Source organism: Strix aluco, chromosome 9 (genome assembly GCF_031877795.1).
Source record: "Strix aluco isolate bStrAlu1 chromosome 9, bStrAlu1.hap1, whole genome shotgun sequence".
In the NCBI taxonomy this organism is placed as follows: Eukaryota; Metazoa; Chordata; class Aves; order Strigiformes; family Strigidae; genus Strix; species Strix aluco.
The window spans coordinates 16,046,981-16,067,987 of NC_133939.1; the positions used below are offsets into that span (position 1 = coordinate 16,046,981).

At 52.7% G+C, this 21,007-nt stretch overlaps 1 protein-coding gene across 6 annotated transcripts; it reads right to left on the reverse strand.

Annotated features, from left to right (window-relative positions):
* Nucleotides 1–1,474: 1,474 nt before the first annotated feature.
* On the reverse strand, nucleotides 1,475–20,990 carry ZIC4 (Zic family member 4). 6 transcript variants are annotated; one of them, XR_012624295.1, is made up of 6 exons: nucleotides 11,966–12,731; nucleotides 11,240–11,857; nucleotides 6,636–6,748; nucleotides 6,424–6,552; nucleotides 4,209–4,331; nucleotides 1,475–4,005 (listed from the first exon to the last, which is right to left on the reverse strand). XR_012624295.1 is itself a non-coding variant. In XM_074833865.1 (5 exons), coding segments are annotated over exons 1-5 (1,254 nt in total). In that variant the 5' UTR covers nucleotides 20,713–20,990; the 3' UTR covers nucleotides 1,475–4,330. The 6 variants fall into 6 exon arrangements, 5 of the variants coding, with proteins under 5 accessions (XP_074689966.1, XP_074689965.1, XP_074689964.1 ...); XM_074833865.1 differs by lacking the exon at nucleotides 11,966–12,731 and adding exons at nucleotides 17,503–17,587; nucleotides 20,488–20,990 and having other exon boundaries at nucleotides 1,475–4,331; nucleotides 6,424–6,748; XM_074833864.1 differs by having other exon boundaries at nucleotides 1,475–4,331.
* Between the last annotated feature and the right edge of the window lie 17 nt (nucleotides 20,991–21,007).

The window sequence follows — 21,007 nt, forward strand, 5'->3', positions numbered from 1 at the left end:
CGGGCAGGCTGGCGGGGCGCGGGGGAGGGCTGACCCATCCGACCCACATGAGACACTTGACAACAACCCTCCCCCCCCTACACACCTTGTAATCCATTTCAGGGTTTCTGTCCCAAAAAGCCTAAATGGTGCCTGGGCCCCCGCTCGGGCGGGGGAGGTGCGGTGCGTTTAACCGCACGCCGCACCTCCTTCCCCTCCGCTTCTCCCGATAAGGCGGTGGAAACGGGTCTCGGTTACTGATTCATATTTCTAATCTTCCTTTCCTGAACATACAATGTTCTTTTGTTAAATGAATGGTCTTTAATTAATGCACTTGCACAATGCAGGGGCTTGCATGGGGATCGATGATAGGAAGCAACAGGGGATGGTTCCCTCCAAAATGGTTTGTCAGCATTGAGAAAGAAAAGGCAATGTCTATAAAAGGACCACTAATAATGCCCACACGTCTCTCACCATGTTGTCTGAGGGGACATTCCTTCCCTTGTTGACAGTCAAGTGTAATAAGTACATGTCTTCGCTCAATCATTATAGACCATAGAATTGTATTCTTTAATTAGCATGTACTGTTAGCCCTCCTTTCCTTTATGGGCCATTTTTTTGTATTTTACAGACCAGCAAAAATGTTTTCCTTCGGTTCTTTTTCTTGAATTCCTTTCTTTCTTTAATTATTTTCTTTCTTTCTCTCTCTTTTTCTGTTAGTCAAATGTATTCTGTATTGACAAAATTCCTACCAACCAAAGCCAACTTTTTGTCATCTGTGTTAGGCAACTTCTTTCAAGTTTTCCTTTTTTAAAAAGAGTCAAGGCAGCGCGCATGCGCACGACGCCCGCCGGTGTTAGGACCGCTATGTGCCCAAGGCTGCTGCATCTCTCTGAATTGCAAAGCTGAGGTTTTAAAAGTCATGCAAAGAAAACCCTGAGCATGTTCGGGAGCTGCGAAACCCTGCAACGTATTAAAATCGGGTAGGGGAATATGCAAGGCGAAGAAGGCTTGCCTTCAGATTACTTTAGCTGACTAATGGATTTCCTCTCTTAAAAAGAAATAAAATGCTCTAAATCCTCCTAGGAACCTTATAAAAAGTGTCACTGTGACAGGGACTCATTGGGGGGGGGGGGGGGGGAATTCTTCAAAAAACCAGTTTCATCCCTCACCCGCCTTGCCAAAACAACAACCCCTCGGGGGCGGAGGGGAGCAGCAGCCTTTCGGGGGCGGCTCCGCCTGGAAACTCTCGCCAATATCCAGAGTATTAGGGACCCCAGAACCCCCTTAGTGACCCCTGAACCGCAAACTGCGTGTGCAGGAGTCAGGGTGCCACTGCAGAGGTAACCGGGGGGGACAACAAAGGGACAGGGCTCCACCTGGGTGACACCGGGCTCTGTTTTCACACTCTGCACCTCGGTCAAGATTGAAAGTACGATTCCTTTGAAGTCTCCGCTCTGAAAAATGTTATCTCAGAAATGAAGCCAAAGAAATGTTTTGTTTTGTTCTTTTAATGCAAATGCCAACCTAAAACGATTAACATTAAAAGAGGTTAAAGACCAACAAAAACCACGCATTAGTACTTGATTGTACACCACATTAATAGTACACGGGTTTGGGGAAATTTTTTTCATCTAATATAAAAATCAACAGAAAGACAGGGTTGATTATACAGTGTTTTAGGAATTACTCGGTATCATCAGTACAAACACATATTTTAAAAGTGCACATTTTAAAAAATAACCATAGAATCGAAACGCTTATAAATATTTATTGTAAAAAAATCCAAATATTAAAAAATAAATAGTATGTTCAAACACACAACAGAACATTCCTTCATTACCAAACATGTGATGAAGGCAAATATGGAATATAAGACGTCTGGAAAGTGATACAGCATATCAACATTGCAAATGTTTTTTGCGAGCTACATTTTCAGAGGGTTCTCCTCTGTACAGTTCACAAGGAATGCGGTAGATTTTCCCATAAATATGACAAGATCCAGAATTAATAATAACAACAATAATAATAATACCCACTCCACTGCAGTTTGACTCGGTCTTTACTCAGGAAAAGTCCCATTAAATTAATGGGGTTGCTTAGAATGGCAGGATTGGGCTCAGATCATTCTGTAGCAACTAAAACAGAAGCACACTGATGAGTTACAACTTCAAGGAATTCGCGTTACGAACAGAGCATTGCATGATCTCCAATGAGAAACTACTAAATAAACCTTGATCAGGGAATCATTTCAGTATACACTGTGATGTTTATAAAATGAAGATACAAAAGGGATGCAGTTTGACTATCTTTACACTTACGGACAATAAAACATGAGAGCATATGGAAGCCATCGCTTTGAATGCGTTAACAACTTCGATACATTGCAGTATATACATGCTTAATAGGTATTCGGACTGTTAAAATGATCAAAGCCTTTACTCTTATGTCTACGCTCTTGCTTTCACTCTACTGGAAAGAAAACGTTTGTTGGTCACATACTGGTGTTAATGAAAGCCAACATTTCTGCCCTCTCCCAAGAATCGCATTCTGTGCAGCATATGTGTAGGAATAATTTATTAGACGGAAAAGTTCAGAGGATAAAATGCAAAAAAAATGGACATCATTTCAACTTTCGAACAGTAAGGTCATACAGACATCTATGGAGATCTGTACACAGACAGAGTTTCACACAGACACAGCCACATATATCCAGATGTATGTCTATACACAGGATTCGATAGTTTGGTATTTTCTGCACCCTCTGGGCCCCTAAAGTTATCTTTAAAAGTTTGATTTTATCTCTTTAGAAACGGTTTAAAGCTAACGGGCAGGGTGAGTTTGACAGAGAGGAGAACAAATCGCTGACAAAGAACCTTTTACGTTTCATCAGCGTTGTTAGGACGACAAGCAGGAATTTCTCAGATAATAACTCCCACTTCAAAGATTTCTCAGCTCAATAGAAATTGGACCATCCTTTTTATTCAACCACAAGGGCTGGCACTAAAGACGACTCAACTGTTTGAATTTTTTTTCATCGTGTTTATTTTTCCCCTATTCACTAGGGTACTTGGATAAAATAAACAACAAGACAATTACTGGAACATGGACTTCTAACTTTCCCGGGCCCATGGCCCAGCGCCCATGGCCCCGGCCGTGCGGGTGTCAAGTTCCCCTGCACCGCGGAGCCTCCGCTCGCCGCCGCGCAGCGCCGGCCGGCCAGGGTGGGGTGGGAAGGGAAGGGGGGCACGGGCAGCTCCCCCCGGCTCTCGCCCCCTTTCCCGGGTCCTGGGGGACTTCCATCAGCACACCTAGTCCCCGGGGCCGAGGCGACCCAAGGAGGGCTCTTTCGGTCCCCAGCCTATCTTCCCCTGCGAGGGGAGACGGGGAGGTGAGGGAAGCACTTCTCGAGCTTTGTGGCCGGGTTTTACAACGAGGATCTGGGCAGAAACGCTGGGCAGAGGAGGCGAGAGCTCGCCCCGAGCTTGGCTGGCAGCCTCTTACTCTGGAGAGAAGGAGAGCTGGGCTACGGCACCGGAGCAGAGCCCGGCTCGGGGGAGGGCGAAGCCCAGCAAACCCCAATCCCGCCGAAGTGACTTAGGTGGAGGAAGTATATCTCTAGCGGGGAGCAGATTGAGTGTATTAAGCTAGCATGAAACCAAAGGTCAGTGCAAATGTATCTTAATAGACTGTCTCAAATGGAGTGTGCCTCCTTTGAAGGCCGCTTGCTATTGCTCTCCTCATTACCATAGCGATCCTAACGTGGCATGCTGATGCACCATAAAACTCACACTTTCAACCCCAAAATCAGGCCCTTTGAACAACCCGAGCTTGATTAGACCTTTCTCCTTTTCTTTTCCCCCTTAAAAACCATTTCCTTGCCTTTAGAAACTCGCTCTCAAATCCCAAACGCATTCTCTGATCCCGGCAGAAAGCAGAAACAAAAGTGAGCTGAGGCGACGGTTCAAGCGGGCCTTTTCTTCCTGACAGTCTTATCCATTTTTATTATGGTCTGGAACAAGTGCCCTGTTCGCGTGGGTTTTGTTTACCGGAAATTAAATGAAAATGATTTAGTTCGCGTCAAACAAAAATATATACTTGTATACACAAGAAAAAGGGCCTGTTAGACGTAAATATTATGTCCTTAATGAAAAGACTGGACGGGCTCCAGACTTCGCCTTTCACTATTTAAGTATGACTTGCCTATTGCCATAGAAATCCTAACTTACCATGAAGATTCACCGTTGTGAAGAAATACTTCTTTGTGCGAGCTTGCTTTGATGTCTAAGGCATAAGATTCAGGCTTTCAGCTGCGTCTGTCTAGATTACCTTGAGAGCAACGGGGTAGACATCTGTAACAAGCAAATGAAAAATTAAAGGTGATTAGCCTGCACATCCAAATACTTCTGTAAATAGAGAAATAAAGAAATAAACAGATCTCAGGACACGATGAAAATATCCTCCCTGTCCGCAGCTGGTTTCTGCACCTCTCGATTGCCATGACACAAGTTTCAGGGGCTGCAGAGGGGCACAATTCTCCCCTAGTCTGGGCTCCTCTCTCGCACATTTCTCTCGCCTAGGTAATTCCCTACGTGTATTCCCGGTGGCGACACGCTCTTGTCACTATTCGACGTGTTTAAATACAAAAGTTGTCGAGTTTGGGCGAGCGAAGAAGGGAACCCCGGCTTGGTGCCCTGGGAGGGAAATAAAACCGCATCAGTAGGGGAGGTGCTGGACGTGGGGGTGTTTTTATCCACTGACCAGCTATTTATTTTCCTGTAGCTTTTATATTTATAGACATATACATATACGTCTGTGTGCGCATGTGTGTACAGTTGTACACACACACTAACCCCGGACACCTGGGTGCAGAGGTGATGTATCAGACACGAGAAGATGCGGTTACAGCAGCCTTCTGTCTGCACTCAGCAAGCCATGCAAACCTCTTCCAGCAGCCCATGCTATTTATTTGCCTATACTATCTGGTATTCTTAAACATCATTAAAGTAATTAAAACGGCACCATTCGGCAGTTTCAAGCTACCCCAGCGGAGGGGTTTGTTTATTTATTTTGGTTTGTGTTTTTTTTTTTTTTTCCCTTCCTTCTTTCTCTGAACCAGAGGAGTGAACCCCGTGGGTTTGCGTCGGGTCTAGTTCGAAGCTCTGGGGCGGGATGAAGATGCTAAAGCCGCGTTCCCGGGCCGGTACGAGCATTTATCATCGGGACTATTCGCAGGGCAGCCGCCGCGGAGCAGCGGCCCTGGGCCCCCGCGCTGCCGAGGGGGCTGCCCGGCCCCGGCCCCGGCCCTGACGTCACCGGGCGGGCTCTGCCCTCCCCCCCCCCCCCCCCGCCCCCCCCGGGAGCCCCAGCGCCCACGGTTCAACAGGAGCAACACTCTGGGTGGGGACGGGCATGTTTGGGTATTAGAAGTCATTACCGGTGGGAGCTAAAATGGACAGTCAATCATCGCACCCCCCCGGGCCTTCCTTTATTAGCGACTACTGGAGGGGGGGTGAAATATATATATATGTATTTGTATACAGCAAGAGGGAAAAGTAAGGAAATTCTTTAGAGAAACGTCCATCGAACGCGTTAATTAATCAAAGAATTTAATGGATCCATTTTGTACAATTCGGTAACAAATAATAGTTTATATATATATATTTCTTTAAAAAAACCCACACTCTCACAGAAAATCGTGAGCGAACAGAACACTGCAGCACACGGTACTGTTGACAAGAGAAATTCTGTACAGCCAAAATCTATAGGCAACCACTTTGGTCCTTTGGGAAAGGGGGAAGGGAAGGGAAGGGAAGGGAAGGGAAGGGAAGGGAAGGGAAGGGAAGGGAAGGGAAGGGAAGGGAAGGGAAGGGAAGGGAAGGGAAGGGAAAGGAAGGGAAGGGAAGGGAAGGGAAGGGAAGGGAAGGGAAGGGAAGGGAAGGGAAGGGAAGGGAAGGGAAGGGAAGGGAAGGGAAGGGAAGGGAAGGGAAGGGAAGGGAAGGGAAGGGAAGGGAAGGGAAGGGAAGGGAAGGGAAGGGAAGGGAAGGGAAATCACTGAGCTTGTAAACAGAGTGGAGCACGGCGGTCGCGGGGGGGTGTGTGGCACGGAGGGAGGCGGCGGCAGCACCCCGGCAGAGGCGGGCGCAGCCCTCCCGGGTGCGAGGTGCCGGGAGCGCAGGCTAGGGCCCGCTGCCGGCCCACCCGCGTACTTCGCAGCGCGTCGTCTCTCCCGCTGCCCAGCGGCTCTCTCCGCCTCTCCCGCTCGGCCTCCCCGAGCCCCAGAGCAGCGCTCCCCGTCCCCGGGCGGGCGAGGGCCGCCGCCGCCGCTCCGCCGCCCGCCCGCCCTAGCAGCGGGGCCGGGGCTCGCCGGGGGGGCGCGGCGGCGGCGGGGGGGCGGCGGGGGGCGCGGGGGCGCCGCGGAGCCCCGCGCCCTGACACACGTACCATTCGCTCAGGTTGGCGGCGGGCTGCGCGGGCGCGGAGGACTCGGCGTGAGAACAGGAGGCGGGGGGCTCCCGGCCGGAGTCCGAGGAGGGGGACACCAAGGAGGGCGTGGAGGACTCGTAGCCGGAGCTGGGAGGAGGGGATTTGCAGTGCACTTTCATGTGTTTTCTCAGGGAGCTGGGGTGGGTGTAGGACTTGTCGCAGCCTCTCACTTTGCAGTTGTAGGGCTTGTCGCTGGTGTGGACGTGCGAGTGCTTCTTCCTGTCGCTGCTGTTGGCGAAGCGTCTGTCACAGCCCTCGAATTCACATTTGAACGGCTTCTCCCCTGCAGGAGGCAATGGGCGAGCACAGCCATTAGCGACTCGGCCGCGGGGCAGGGACCGGCGCACCCCAGCATCCCCCCAAGTCCGCAGCCTCCCCGGGCCCCTCTCTCCGGCCCTGGCACGGCTCCTCTCCCCGGGGCAGCTCCCCTCCGGCCTCCGCCTGCCCCCGCGGCGCCGGCCCTGCCCTTCCCCGCCCCGCCGCGCTCCCCCTGCGCTGTCGCCCCGGGCCCACCCGGATGCGCGGCCGACTCCGCACCGGGAGCGCCTTGCCCGGCCAGCTTCTCCTCCCCCTTCCCCTTCCTTTTCCCTTTCCTCTTCCCCTTCCCCTTCCTCTTCCCTGCCCCTGCCCCTGCCCCTGCCCGTGTCGGTGCGGGGTTTTGTGCAAAAGACAAAGCCCCGAGATAAGGAAAACTTAGAGGCCAAGTGCTCGTTTCGAGCAAACAACGTGTGTTGTCCCAGCAGAGTCCCATGTCCTGCAGAAAGAGCGGTCAGTGATTTATCCCTGGGAAGGTTTTTACGTTAAATACATTTCTCACACTCCCCCAGGTGCACGTGGAAATATTATGCATAACCTGGCTAGATCCCATCTCATCCACTCCATCCTTGCACTGATTACAAGCCCATCGTGGAAGACCCGCATCCCCCCTCCTTTCCCCATTCCCCGGCTTGCTGATACCGTGTGTTAAGGCACAAAATCTTTCAAAAGAACATTGATTGTGGGGGGCAAAACGATAGAGATTCAGCAGGAGGATGACTAGGCCGGTGCACGGCACTGTCAGGAGGGTAGGATTCCCTTTTCATTTGAACCTACTCAGTCATGGCAGGAATTGCAATCGGGATTAATTTGTCTGGTAATATGATAAGTGACGTTAAGCATAATAGAAATATAATCGTATTGCTGGAGTCGTGTGAAAGTTTAACCTCGGATCGTATGGACCGGGCATGGTACACGATATATGGGAAGCTTTCAAGGAAACGCCACAGACAGCTTCGGGGTGAAATGATGACTACACTATTGTCACTGATAATAGCAAACTGCAAAACCCTGCTCGCCAAGGAGTACCCAGGTCCTGCACCCACGGAGAATGAAAATAACCTCCTCATCCGTCAAAAGCCAAAAACTATCAGGGTGCAGAGGACACCACAAAAATATATGGCCGAACCCTAAACGTGAAGTGCAAACAAAGCCACTGTGTTCACCATCATGGCGTATGTGGTCGAAAGGACTTCCAATATTTGTAAAAGCTTCCAGGTTTTGGTGGTTTTTTTTTCTAATTTGTTGTTTGTTTTGGGGTTGTTTTTATTTTTTTTCCCTCTCAGTTCGTCACGATTAAATTTCGGAGGGACGCAGCCCACCTCGTGCTCGTCTGCGGGCAGAGGCACATAAAGGAAGGCATTCCAAATATTTCACATGAATGCACTTTATGCAAGGTGGGTGGGAAAAAGCTCATGGCCCCGCGTTTAAAGTATGTCCTTTCCGCACTGTAATAGTCAACGAAGGACTCTCTCATCCTGCACCGCTAAGATTTGCACAGAGGATGGGTAAATACCTGGCGTTAGAGGCAAGGGGGGAAGAGGTTAAAAATAAGGTCTCTTGGAAAACGACGCGGGCCCTGTAACCAAATACTGTCGACATACAGCCGTGCATATGCATAGACACACGCACGCATATAATCTAATTACAGTTTCACGTAAGGAAACAATTTGACCTTCAGCATCCAAGTTGAGACAACAAATCAAGGATATTAGTGTAGTACAAGCAAGCAGTAAGTTAGGAGACCCCAGGGAAAGCCATCCTCATAAGCACTCTGCTTGTGCAAAGTGAGTTACATTCAGGTAAAAACGGGCTGCGGCGCATTCCGCTTTCCCGAGAGTTGAAAAATGTTCAACTTCGCTTAACCCCCTGAAAGAGCCACGGAAAAGTCCCTCCGTACACTCAGGTTTCAAGTGGGAAGAGGGCAGCAGTTTCTCAGCCGCCCGGTTTGCATTCTCGGAACGCCTCGATAAAGAGGAGCCACCCGAGCCATTTGCAAGTATTCCTTTCGCGAGAGCAGGTTTTCTTACGTGGAAATCCCTACCCGGCAGGGAGAGGACATTTTACAGGTCCCGGCTGCCGCAGCCCGGGCACGGAGGTGCAGCCACGCAGAAAGTTCCCCGGGCGATGGAGAAGCGCAGGATCTCAACCGCCATTTTACCCCACACTTGTAGCTGGGCAAAAGTGTTCAGTGAAATTCGGCTTGGACATTGTGGCATAGCCCCCCCACCCCGTCTCCGGGAGTGGATGAAGGTATTTACCAACTTCTCCGGGGGGGTGATTGGGGGGGGGGGGGGGGGGGGGGAGACGGAGGTGGCGGCCCCCGGGCGGCGGGCGAGGCGCGGGGGCGGCGGGGGCCTCCCGGGAGGGAGCGGGGCTCCGTCCCACGCCTCGCACCATTGTTCCTGGCCCGCTGGGAAGGCGGCGAAGTGATCCCTGCCCGGCCTGCTCGTCCCGCTGCCACCGCCTTAACGGCCTTATCCTCCAACCTGGAAAATCCGCACATCGCCAGAAATCCCTCTGCCTGCTCCCCAGCCTCGGAGAAATCAGAAGTCATTAATATTTGAGGAGGCAATAATTTTCCTGTTGAATCTAGAACTGTCTTCATGAATAATTCGTAGCGAGTTCTATTAGGGTTTCAGAAACATTGCGTTTTTGACAACTTCTGGGTGTTTAATAGAAACGGTGGAACCATAAAGACCCTGCAGGAGTTTTCACAATACAGCAATTAATCACCGGGAAAGTTAAAGCGAAAAGTACAGACGCGCAGAATGATGTTTAATAAACGCAAACCTCCGATCTCGGGTTTGCCCTGAACCTGCCTCTCCGATGTAGGTCAGTTTTCCCAAGAATTTAACCATTTTCTGCTTCAGAGACTTCAAACAGTGAGGCCGTTAAAGAGCAGTAAAAGTTTGTTTACTTAAGAAAAACACTGTCATTAAGGGATGAGCTCTCCCGGTTAATGGCTGTACCTGTGCTGATCCGACAAGGAGCTGGCTCGGATACAAGTTATGTGACCCGGGGATACTCCTTTCTCCTCGGAAAAGGGGGCCGAGAAGGCAGCAGAGGAACACAACTTTGCTATCCACCCCCCCCACCCCCCCACCCCCACCGCACACAGACGAGCTATTCATAGAGCGATGGAAAAATAATTAGGTGACGAGTGACGGTCGCTGTAAAATCTCTGTGCTATGTTTAGACGATAGCGATACGAAATTAGTATACGTTCTGCATATTATATCACGTCGAGTTATATCATAAAAATGCAACTCCTGGAAGGTCAAGCCCTGCACCGAGCATGGGGGAAGGGGAGTTTTATGAACTGGAAGGCGAAAAAAATCGTTTGGCTGTAAGCAGATCTTACAATAGGATTATGTAGTTTCCCTCGCAGTGCATAGGGCTGTACAGAAGGGGGTGGGAGGTGGAAAACCCTACACTGGAACAGATTAAATTTTCCAAAAAGGGCTTATTTCTTATCTTCTTCTTCAGAGGGGGAAAAAAAAAAAAAAAAAAAAAAAAAAAAGGCAGCGCTACAGACTACAAACACCGGCTGCTAAACTAATTAATACAACTTCACAAGCTGCTCCTGGAAGTGTGAAAACTTTCTACGTGCAATTTCATTAATTATAAATGCTTTCCTGGCCGGAAGAGTTCAAACGTACTTTTGCAAGATCGTCCATCGAGTTACTTTATTTTCTGTTAACTAGAACTAACAGATGTTTCTGACACGTCCCAATTTCGCTTAGCAGATCTGCAAATGACATTTCAAAATGTACAGGCCGAAACAATACCAGGTTTTCTTCTCCTTTTTTTTCCCCCTCCCGAGAATCAGAACTTGCAGCTCCCCATATTTGCAAATGCAGAGAGTCGTTGGAAGGCAATGCTCATTAAAAATGTCAGTGTTATTCAGATCAAACATTTGAAACTCCCTCTGCCCAAAACAAAACTGTTGAACGAAAAGGTCGCAGCTGTGTTATTCTCACAATGTTAGAGCAGCAGCATCTCAGCGACATCAGTCAAAACTGACTAGACAAGTTGTAACTTCTATTGTTCACTTTTAATTTGTGAGCTTGCACAATGATTTCATTTTTTTCCCCAACAACTTTAAATTGCCAAAAAAAAAAAAATATCCTCGCTTTTGTGAATTAGCAGAAATACTAGCTATATCGCTCTATATTTACACAGATCTACCCGCATAAACATTACAGCAGCCTCTCCGCACAACCAGAAAAAAATATGGACGAGAATTCTGAGATTTGTTCTCGCTTTCCCTTTCCCCCCCCCCCTTTTCTCCCCCCTCCTCCAAACGGTAAAGAAGCAAACAAATCTGAGAATTTATTTTCCAGCAGTACTTGGCGTGCATTCAATAACAACGCAAAGGATACATTAAAAACAAAATTAAGCGAAACAGTATGCTGAATAACACAGAGAGAGAGTAAAGAGAGCTTTACATACTGACCTGTATGAGTTCTTTTGTGTATTTTGAGATTCTCTGATCTGGCAAACACTTTGCCACAGCCTGGGAAAGGGCAGGGGAAAGGTTTTTCACCTGTGTGGACTCTGATGTGATTTACAAGTTTATATTTGGCCTTGAAAGGTTTCCCTTCTCTTGGACACTCTTCCCAGAAACATATGTGATTGGACTGCTCGGGTCCTCCAACGTGCTCCACCGTGACATGAGTCACCAGCTCGTGCATCGTGCTGAAAGTTTTCGAGCATAATTTTTTGGGAGTCTGGTCCAACTCAATCCACTTACAGATGAGTTCCTGTTTGATGGGCTGCCTCATGTAACGAAAGAAGGCACCCGGGCCGTGGTGTGGAGCCAGATTCACGTTCAGATTCATGCCACCGTAGCTATGAAGCGAAGAAGCAGCAAAAGGATCTGTCCTGGAGGCTGGTACTTGAGTGAAATGTTCAGACCTGGCGTACATTTCTCCAGGTAACCCCAGTCTTATCTGTCCGTTTAGATGGCCACCTGGAGCTGCATGGGGAGGCTGCTCATGGAGTCCAGTGAACAGAGAGGGATTCCCAGCTTCTGAGTGGTGGTGGTGGTGACCATGGTGTCCGGGGTAGCTACCTGTTGTTGAGACAAACAGTCCGTGGTGAGAACTTGCAGCGGGGTGCTGCTCGGTCAGCCCTGGCATGAGTGGGGCCGGCAGGTCTCTGCGTATGAAGAAGTCCCTACCTGCTGCCAGAGCCTGGGCTGGGTGAGAGACGGGGTAAGGGGCTGCTGGTGACTGCGCCGGGCCAAACGCTCCCGTTTGACTAGAGACCACCTCGGCTTGGCCTGCCATATGATGATGATGATGATGATGATGGTGGTGGTGGTGGTGGTGGAGCTGGTGGTGGGGATGAGGGGCAGGGCTGAGCTTAAGGGCCGCGGGGTGATGCTGAGGAGGAGGATGAGGAGGAGGATGGTGGCGGTGCCCCATGTGTTCTGGCCGGAGCGGGTGCGGCCCGAGGCGGGACTCGGCGGCGTGCTCCCCCGGCTGCGTGGGCGCCGTGGCGTGGGGGTGCCCGGCGAAGCCTGGGAAGCCTGTCATGCTCTGAGGGGGGTGGTGGTGGTGGTGGCGAGGAGCCCCCGCCAAGTCTACTAATCTCAGCGCCGTGTTCCGCCTGGAGAGAGCAGCAGGGTCCATCACTGGGAGCCCCAGAGCATCCACGCTCATTAGCTTCTAACGCTAAAAAGTCACCTGACTGCGGGAGGAGAGAGACACAGAGAGGGGGGTAGGAGGAAAAAAAAAAAAAAAAAGCAACTTTTTTTTTTTTTTTTCTTTCTCCCCCCAAAAAGTTTCCCGGTCCCGCTGCCCCGGCGGCGGGGCGCGCGGGCGGCGCTGCCAGCGGGTGGGCTCGGCGGGGCCGGCAGGGTCCCGCTTTTGGCGGCGGCGGGCCGGGGAGGTCCCCCCGCGCGGCCCGTCCTCCCGCGGGGCCGGGGGAGCCCCACGCGGCGCGGCCGCGGGACGGGACAGGGCGCGGGCGGCCGCGCGCCGCCCCCGGGCCGCGGCGCCGGCCCCGCCGGCCAAACAATCGCCGCGCCTTCCCATTGGCTGCCGGCTGGGTGACGTCACCGATGACAGGTCCCGCTGCCGACTGAAAGGGTTATCGCTCAGTGCGGCGGGGGGGGGTGGGGGGGGCACTGCGCATGCGCCGCCGCCTGGCGTCCCCCTTCCCCTGGCACCCCCCCACCCCGCCCCCTCCCGCCCCGCGGAGCCCCTCGGCCCGGCCCCGGGGCACGGCGGAGCCCGCGGCCGCAGCCCGGCCCGGTGGCGGGAGGCTCTGGCCGGGGCCTTCCCCCAGGGCCGCGCCGTCGGGTCGTCGCCGAGCTTCCGCCGCCGGGGCTGCTGCCGTGCGGGAACAAAGCCAAGGCGGGCGGCGGGACCGCGGCGGGGGGAGCGTCCCGGCCGCCCGACCCGGCCTTTGTCCATTCCCGCTGCCCTGCCCCGAGGCGGGGCGCAGCCCGCGGGGTTCCCCACCCCCCCGGGAGAGCCCCGGCAGCCCCCCTGGTCCCCGCCGCCCGACCGGAGCAGCGGGAGGCGAGGCGGCCCTGCGCCCCCCGCGGAAGCGGGCCCGGGCCAGCCTGCGGGTCCCTGACACTTGTTGGCAGCGCGGGGAGCGGGTCCTTCCCCGGCACGAACGGCGGCGGGAGCCGCACCGCAGCTCGCCCCCTGGGCGTACGCGTTTGGCCTGTGCTCGGACTGCTGTACCGTCGCCTGAGCCCTGACAAAGGATTCCTGGAAGAGTCCCTGTCCCCTTCCTCCTCCTCTGACAACTTTTAGCAGTTATCTGGTTATTGGCTGCCGGAGCGATGCGAGAAATCGTGAAGTTCAGACTGAATCTGAGTGTTTAACCCAGAAGAGGGAGTCTCTCTCCCTTTCCCTCTCTCACGCACACGTACAGGGTAGTTCCATGTAAAATCCCCATCCTTGGCTCGAAGGAAAAAAGCATCGCAAAACATTCATAACCGACTCAATTCTGAGGCTTCTCACCTGAAGGAAATAGCATGGGTCTGCAGCGTTTGCATGACTAGTGATGAAAGTGTAGGTCAGGGTTTCAGCTTTATACACTGAGGCCTTACAGGTTTAGAAAAGCTTAGGGCTTCAGCACAGAAGGAAGCATCTACTTAAGTTTTTAAGAAGGGGATTGTGAACTTTAAAAAAGTAAAGGAAACACAGGAAAAGATTCTTCTGCTTCAGGAAAGAAAAACACAGCTATAAATTTCTGCCCACCGTATTGCCACAGAACTCGGATCCTGACATAAAACCGACTCCACCAATAAACGCGCAGTCTTATGAAATAAAGCAACAATGAATTCCCTATCCATCCTGTCAAACTCTCAGCATTTTTATACACTCAATTGCTGTTAACTTGCCAGTGGATACGTAACTGCATGCACGCCAGGTAAAGCTCCCAGTGCAGAATTTTGCATCTCCATAAAAATGTAACAGTATCGGCGATCGATAGGCTTTATGTTAAGTAGTAAAACAAGAAACTGTTTGGCAATGTTCGGTTCAGCTACTCTCACAACAGAAGCTACCAACCAATGATCAGAAACCATAAGATTAAAGTGTAGGACATACATAACCACATAGGGGACATTTTTGTCACAGCTTCGCGTACTCTGGGCTGGCTGCAGTTACGTATTTTGGCTCTGCTTGGTTTTTACCGTATTTCCCTTGTAACACAAGGCTGATATTTAGGTACTTCGCTATAGATACATCCTTGTGTACATCTTTCAGAGTGGAGATGATGAAAAGTGACAAATGATGCAATTAGCTCTCCACCCTTACATAACATGTTTACGCAGGCATTTTAAACCCCACACCATCCTCACAATATCTCAACTTTCAAGTCTACTTGCTCTACGAAATGGATTTGACAGTCCTATTCATGACCATCTCAATAGGAGTGCACAGAAGAGACAAACGTTAGGAAGGATGAATCTGTTACTTACAAATGTACTGAGAGTGTGAATTCCAAATAAAGCTGCTTTCCTCATACCTCCTTAAAACACTGCATCTCTACATACTTGTTATCCATCAATTCTGACACTTCTCAGTCAAGGGAGAAAACATCTGGAACAGTTTATCAATTAAAAAAAATGTCATAACCGGTTTGCCCTAAGCTCATTTAAAATATTGTGATGGTTTCTCGTCAGACACTCATGGCTCTCAGTTGGCCCCTCACTCAGGGCGTTCTCTCACTCCCTTTTCCAGGCAGTGCAGGAGAACCTGGCCCTCGGTGTCCCTCACTCTTAGGTGAAGTTAGTGTGAGCCCCGGTTGGTGCGTGGGGGGGGAGCGGGGCGGGGGGCGGGCGGGGGCCACCACATGACTGCGGGGAGGCGGAGAAACGGGGAAGAGGAGGGGAGCGGGGCCAGACCCGGCCTTGCTCCGCGCATCTCCCAGAATGTTTTGAAAACTTGAATGCCTGTTTGTGCAGCCCTTTGGCAGCTTGAGCTCGCACGGCTGCCACTCCAGGGGTGACCGAGGTCTCATGCTTCTTGGCAGCGGCCTGAGCCCTGTTTGACCAGATAAGTCGGGCTCTCGGCAAACTCTCAAATGTGTCAACATCAGCTTGTGCAGGACCAATTTTTTTTTTTTTTTTTTGTAATTACTATTATTTCCTTTCCAACCCACCTGGCTACGGTAAGGGCATCCCCTTCTAGACTACCCTGGGGACTCATGAGCTGGATGAAGCCAGAGCCTTTCCAGGGGTAAACCAAGATTGCTCAAGCAGCAGAACAGAAACATCCTGAGCTGAAGCTGAAACTCAGACACCAGGGCACATCCACAGGACAATATTTTTATAAGATCTAAAGGATAGATCTTGTCTTAAGGGAAGAGGAGTTTAGAGGGACCACGGTGCTCTCTTGAGTGCCAGACCAGCACGAACAGACGGGCAGCTTGAGCCCGAGTACAAATTTTCTAGTGGCTGCTGTGTTTCTGCCATTCCGTCCACAGTCCCCCGCCCCAAAGCCCACCCGTGCTGGAGGGCTGCTCTAGAGAGGTGACATGTTGTAAAGACGAGTCACAAGCACTTTTCCTCCTCGCTCCCCTCGTCCGACCCTGCCCCCGGCCCAGCTCTCTCGGGGAAGAGGTGAGTTGGCCGAGGCAGTGCCGGGAGAAGGCAGGAGCCCCGCACGTCGGGGCTGTGCCCTGGGAGGGGAGCTGAGCTGCCTCCCTGCCCCCCGCCCCGCCGTGCGGGACCCAGAGCTCCGCCTGCCCACACCTCGGGGGTACGGGGCCGAGCAGGGCAGCCCCAACCCTCCCGCCCCTGCCTGCACCCCGGCCCGGTGCCCAACGGCTGCCGGGGCCTACAGGATGGAAACTGCGTCCCACACCCCTCTGGGGTAACCCTCGGGTTGGGGACAGCCCCCGTTGCCGAACGGCTTTACAGGTCCACCAGCCTTTGCCCTGGTTTGGGTAGGAATCTACCTATAGAGCAAGGCGCTTACCCGTATTTCTACCTTGGTCCCAGAGAAGGGGCTTGCTGTGAAGGTGAGGTGCAAAGCCCCAGAAAATCAGGGGCTGCTCGTGTTGTGCTCTTTGACTATGGGCCGGATCCTGCTCACCCGTAGAGTCGTGGCTCAGCGCAAGCAGCAGCTCCAGCCCCGGGAAGCATCGGGGAGAGCAAAATCTGACCTTCACCCAGCTCCGTGCTCTCCCACGCCCGCCCCTGCGGAAACTTCCGTTCCCGACGAGCCAGCTAGAAACTTTCCAGCCGGTGCCCGAGGACTGAACGGGACGGGATGCCCTGAAGTCTCCAAACAGCACGTTCCAGGCTTCAACTCCCGGACGAGAGGAGGGGAACGATTTCATCTGAAAATCCTAACATTTACTGTGAGAAAGGGAAAAAAGCGAGGAAGAACAACGGAGAGGACCAAGAAGTCACCCTGTGCGATTCCTTAGCCCCCAGAGTCGCTCACAGGGAGAGATGAGGGCGGCAGCGAGTGACACAGGGGCAGGCGCAGGTCCTGAGCCCGAGTCCCTGCCGGGGGCAGGGTGGTTCAAGAAAGCCTTTCAGTAGTGCCAGCATCTCCCCGGAGGGAAGAGGAGAGGGTACCCGGTGGCTCGGGAGCACATTCTGCCTTTGTTTCCACTCCCTCGCCCCATTGCCACTTACGGGGTCTTCTTCACTTCAGGGTTCTCGGATAATGGGAACTCAGCTACCAGACGAGCAACGGTTTGTGCCTAGGTTTGCCTCTCACTTTTTGTGACCTAGAGCTACCCTAGGACAAGCAAATCATATGCTTATTTTAAATAGAATATTTCATTCAGTACCTCAAGATTAAGGTATTCCTGTCAGATAAGCTGTCAGTCACTAACTACTTAGACACCACATTGTGGAAGCCTGGTATCCCTGGTAAAGATGATACATATCATGTAAACCCCATCAACAAGATCAAAGTCGTCTTCTTTAATAGGATCCAATACATGTCAAACCTCATTCCAATCAAATCGTCCGTAAATGAATTCAAGATGAATATGTCATAGAATAATGTGACAGTGCAATCACATGGGGTCAGGGGTTGTTGTTTCAATGAGAGAGTCGTCAAATATTAATTCTAGAACCTCCAAATGAATAGGCATTGAGCAGGATTAGGCAGCTGCTGGTGGGGAGTTGTGTCGCTGATTTGTGTTTATGCAAGTACGTTAAACACTAAGCTGAAAAAAAAATTGTCTCCTTTGAACTGAAAAAAAAAAAAAAAGCATATTTTAACTTACTTGACTTTTCCAGGATGTTTCTGTAAAGTCGTTTTCTTTTCCTCATTACAAGGGGAGTCTTGTGCCTCATTTCCTGACTTTGTTCCTGTTTGGGGAGAGAGTTGGAAAGTTAAGAGCAAAACCATTTGTGTGTGATATGAAATGAGTAAGGCGCTGTACGACTCGGGCATCATGGATTTAAAAAGAAAAGAAAAACCCCAAACAAAACACAAGAGTAAAGCAGCGAGGGTGGGGGGGAAGAGAAGCCTTCTCCGAGGGGAAACTGGAGGCTGTCTCCCCAGCAAAGCAGCACATGTTTTATGGAGTCATGAAGTTTCCATGGCTGATTTAGGGGGAAAAAAAATATGAAAGGACATCTTTTCAGTTCTCCTTTGATCTGACATTCACCTTCTGGCAGGCTATTGTAAGGCAGGTTTTTACCAACTCCACTATATTGTTTACAGATCCTTCCCTCCCGAAATTAAATTTCGGACTCTCTGCGAGCCTCCAACGCAAGTTGTTGTCTCAGCAAGGATTAGTATAGTACCACCCTGGCACTTCTTCCTGCCTATAATTTTCAGCTTGCTCTTTGCACTCTGCAAGGCAGAGCACTGCCACTACTGCAGGCAGAACTTTGCACAGCTTTCTTTGAGCGGCAGCAATAACCCCGAGAGCAGATCTGGGGTTTGATGCAGTGTCCGAGTCTGAATTTTTGCACATATCTTTGAAATTCTCAGGGTCTGGGTTTGAGGTTTTTTGTTTGTTTATTTGTTTCTCCCTCAATACAGAAAAGAACGCTAGAATCTGGAATCAGTTACTTCAAGGGAGATTATTATTATTATTATTGCTTTTGCTACTATTATTATAGGGCTGGTAAATAAAAATCTATAGTAACACATATAATTGATGATATTAATTATGAAACTTCATCAGCGTATCATAGTCATACTTTATCACAAATAATTTGATGTCCTCAATATTTTCACCGCTGTGATGAAAATTACTGCTGAAATAAAAAGAACTAGAGGAACCCCTTAGGAATTATATCTTCCAGTCAACTTCCATTCATCCTCACACTTTTATCAAGTCAGAGCAGCAAACACTGCCCTGCTAGCGAAAGGTTTGCAGGAGTTGTGCTTTATTGGTTAGGATGGGAGGCTGGAGGAGTGCTCGGTTCCCAAGCGTTCGCCAAAACTTGTTGAAACTGGACAAAAAAAAAAAAAATCGCTGCATTTAATATTTCAAATGATTACCAGATGACAAAACACGAAGGCAAAAACAGTTGTGGATTTCAGAGTAAATATTGGCTAAAACTCCGGCTCGACCTCGCACGCCTTTCTCATCTACACAGTGTCACCGGCGGAGCGGGGGGGTGCGAGTGCCCCACTGCCCGACCTGGCGGGGTCTCGGCCGGGCCGACCCCCGGCGCTCCACTGCGGGGTACCAGTCCCCCCTCGGCTCCCACGCTGGGGCTGGGAGTGCGAGGGGCTGCAGCCGGCGCAGGCGGGACCCGGCCCCCCCTCCCCACATGCTCTCTTCGACACCCGGCCAGCGGTGCGCCGGCGGAGCGGGGCTGGGAGCAGCCGCCGCCCCCGCGGGAGCCCGGCGGCCCCGGGCGGGTTTGGCGGCGTTGCCCCGGGATGTGTGAGCCGGGCTGAGCGTGCGGCGGCGGGGACGGCGTGTGCCCCGCTGCCACCGGCTTGTCACGCAACCTGTGCTCTCCGCGGCGGCGCGGGGTGAAGGGAGCGCTCGCCGGGAAGCTCTCGGGGCAGAAATAAAAGTTCCTCGGCTCCGGGTGCAGCGACCCCCGAGCCCAGCCCGGCGAACAGGCTCCCCGCCCGGCAAACGGACTTCCCGGGGCTGAGGGACCGTGCGTGACAAAGGAGCAGCAAGGCGGGGGGCGGGGGGGCTCGGCGAGGAGCCCCCGCCCGTCCCCGTCCGGTCCGGCGCTGTGCCGGTGCCCGGGGCTGACACATGGAGCCGGGCTCGGGTCAGAGGTCACCGTCGGGGACATCACCCTCGGCGGGGATTTAGGATCATCTCCCCTTCCTCAGCCGGCGCCGGGCGCGGGGCGGCCCCACGGGGCTGGGACCGGGGTCTCAGCCCCTCCGCGGGCTCTGCGCGAAGTTGGCGGCGGCACCCAGCTCCTTTGGCAGCTCCCCCGGCCCTGCCCGCAGGGGGGTGGGGGTGGGGGTGGAGGGGGCCGGCCGGGCTCCCGGGCTCCGTCCCGCCTATAAAGAAGGGCGTGCGGTGCCGGAGCGCCGGCTCCCCCGGCGCGCCCCCGTGGCACCGGGCGCGGCGGTGGGCGAGGCGCTGGGCGGGGAGCGCGTCCCCCGGGAGACCTCCCCACGGGGCTCGCCATTGTCATCGCTCCTCGTCCTCTGCCCGCCGCCCCGGCCCTCCGGCCCCGCCTGGGCGGCGGCAGGACCCAGCCGGACCCGCCGCCTGCCCGTCCCCACCGAGCCCGACCGCTGTCGAGGCTGGGAGCCCCTCCGCCCCGCTCCGCGGACCCCAGCCCCCCCTCACTGCGCGGACAGCCGGGCCGCCCCCCCCCCGCCCCGGACTCGGGTGGGGGCAGGCGAGGGGCCCGGCGTCCGGCGGAGGGTGCTGGAGCCCTCCTCGACGGCACCCGGGCGCTTCTCCCTCCGCTCGCCCCCGGACGTCGAGGTGCCGCCGGGGGCCGGCCCCCACGTGGGCGAGGGGCAGCCGAGGCACTGCTCCCCCCTCACAGCGGGGCTCCAGCCCTTCTCCCCGGCGCGGCCAAGCCTCCTCCCGCCGGGCCCCCCCGCGGGCAGGGAGATCTCGTCCAGCCCTTGGGGCAGGCGGTGGGGGCTCGCCAGCTGCCCGGGCTGCCCAGGCACCCCCTGCTCCCAGACACTTACCCCTGCGACCTGTTGAGGTTTCCCCTCATTTCTGAACTGACAAAAATAATAGTGGGGCTGGGGGGGAAGGGAAAAGAAAGAAAGAATGAAAGAAGAAAACAATAACCCCCCCCTAGGAACCCACCACCTCTTTGGCGCTTCCATCGAGGCGGTCATCCTTCATTTCTTCTTTTCTTGCTTTCTGGAAGCAGTTAGGGAATGTATGATGAAGCAGAAATGAGCCGTCAGGATGATATTTTAATGGCTTATATGTCACGTTGGTGCATGTGGCTTTGAACTGGAGCAGCTTTCGTTTCCTGCAGAGAGCGCGCCGCAAATCCCACTTGATAACTTCTACAACCCACAACATTTTTTTTTTTTTTTACATTCACTCTTACACTGTATATTTAGATACGCTTCCTAAAAATATCCTCTCGTCTGCTTTCTCGTATATTTTGCACCGACCTGGAGTGATCACTGGGTTCCCCCTGCACTGGGAGGCAGGCTAGCCCCGGACTACCTAACTTTCTGGATCTCCTAATGCCATCGCCCTGAAGACTTCACAATAACGCTGACAACTCTGTCCTTTGCTTAATTTTAGCACCAAATACAGAAAGTAATGTAACACCCGCCTAAAGACCATGTCCACACACAGGCGCGCTCCT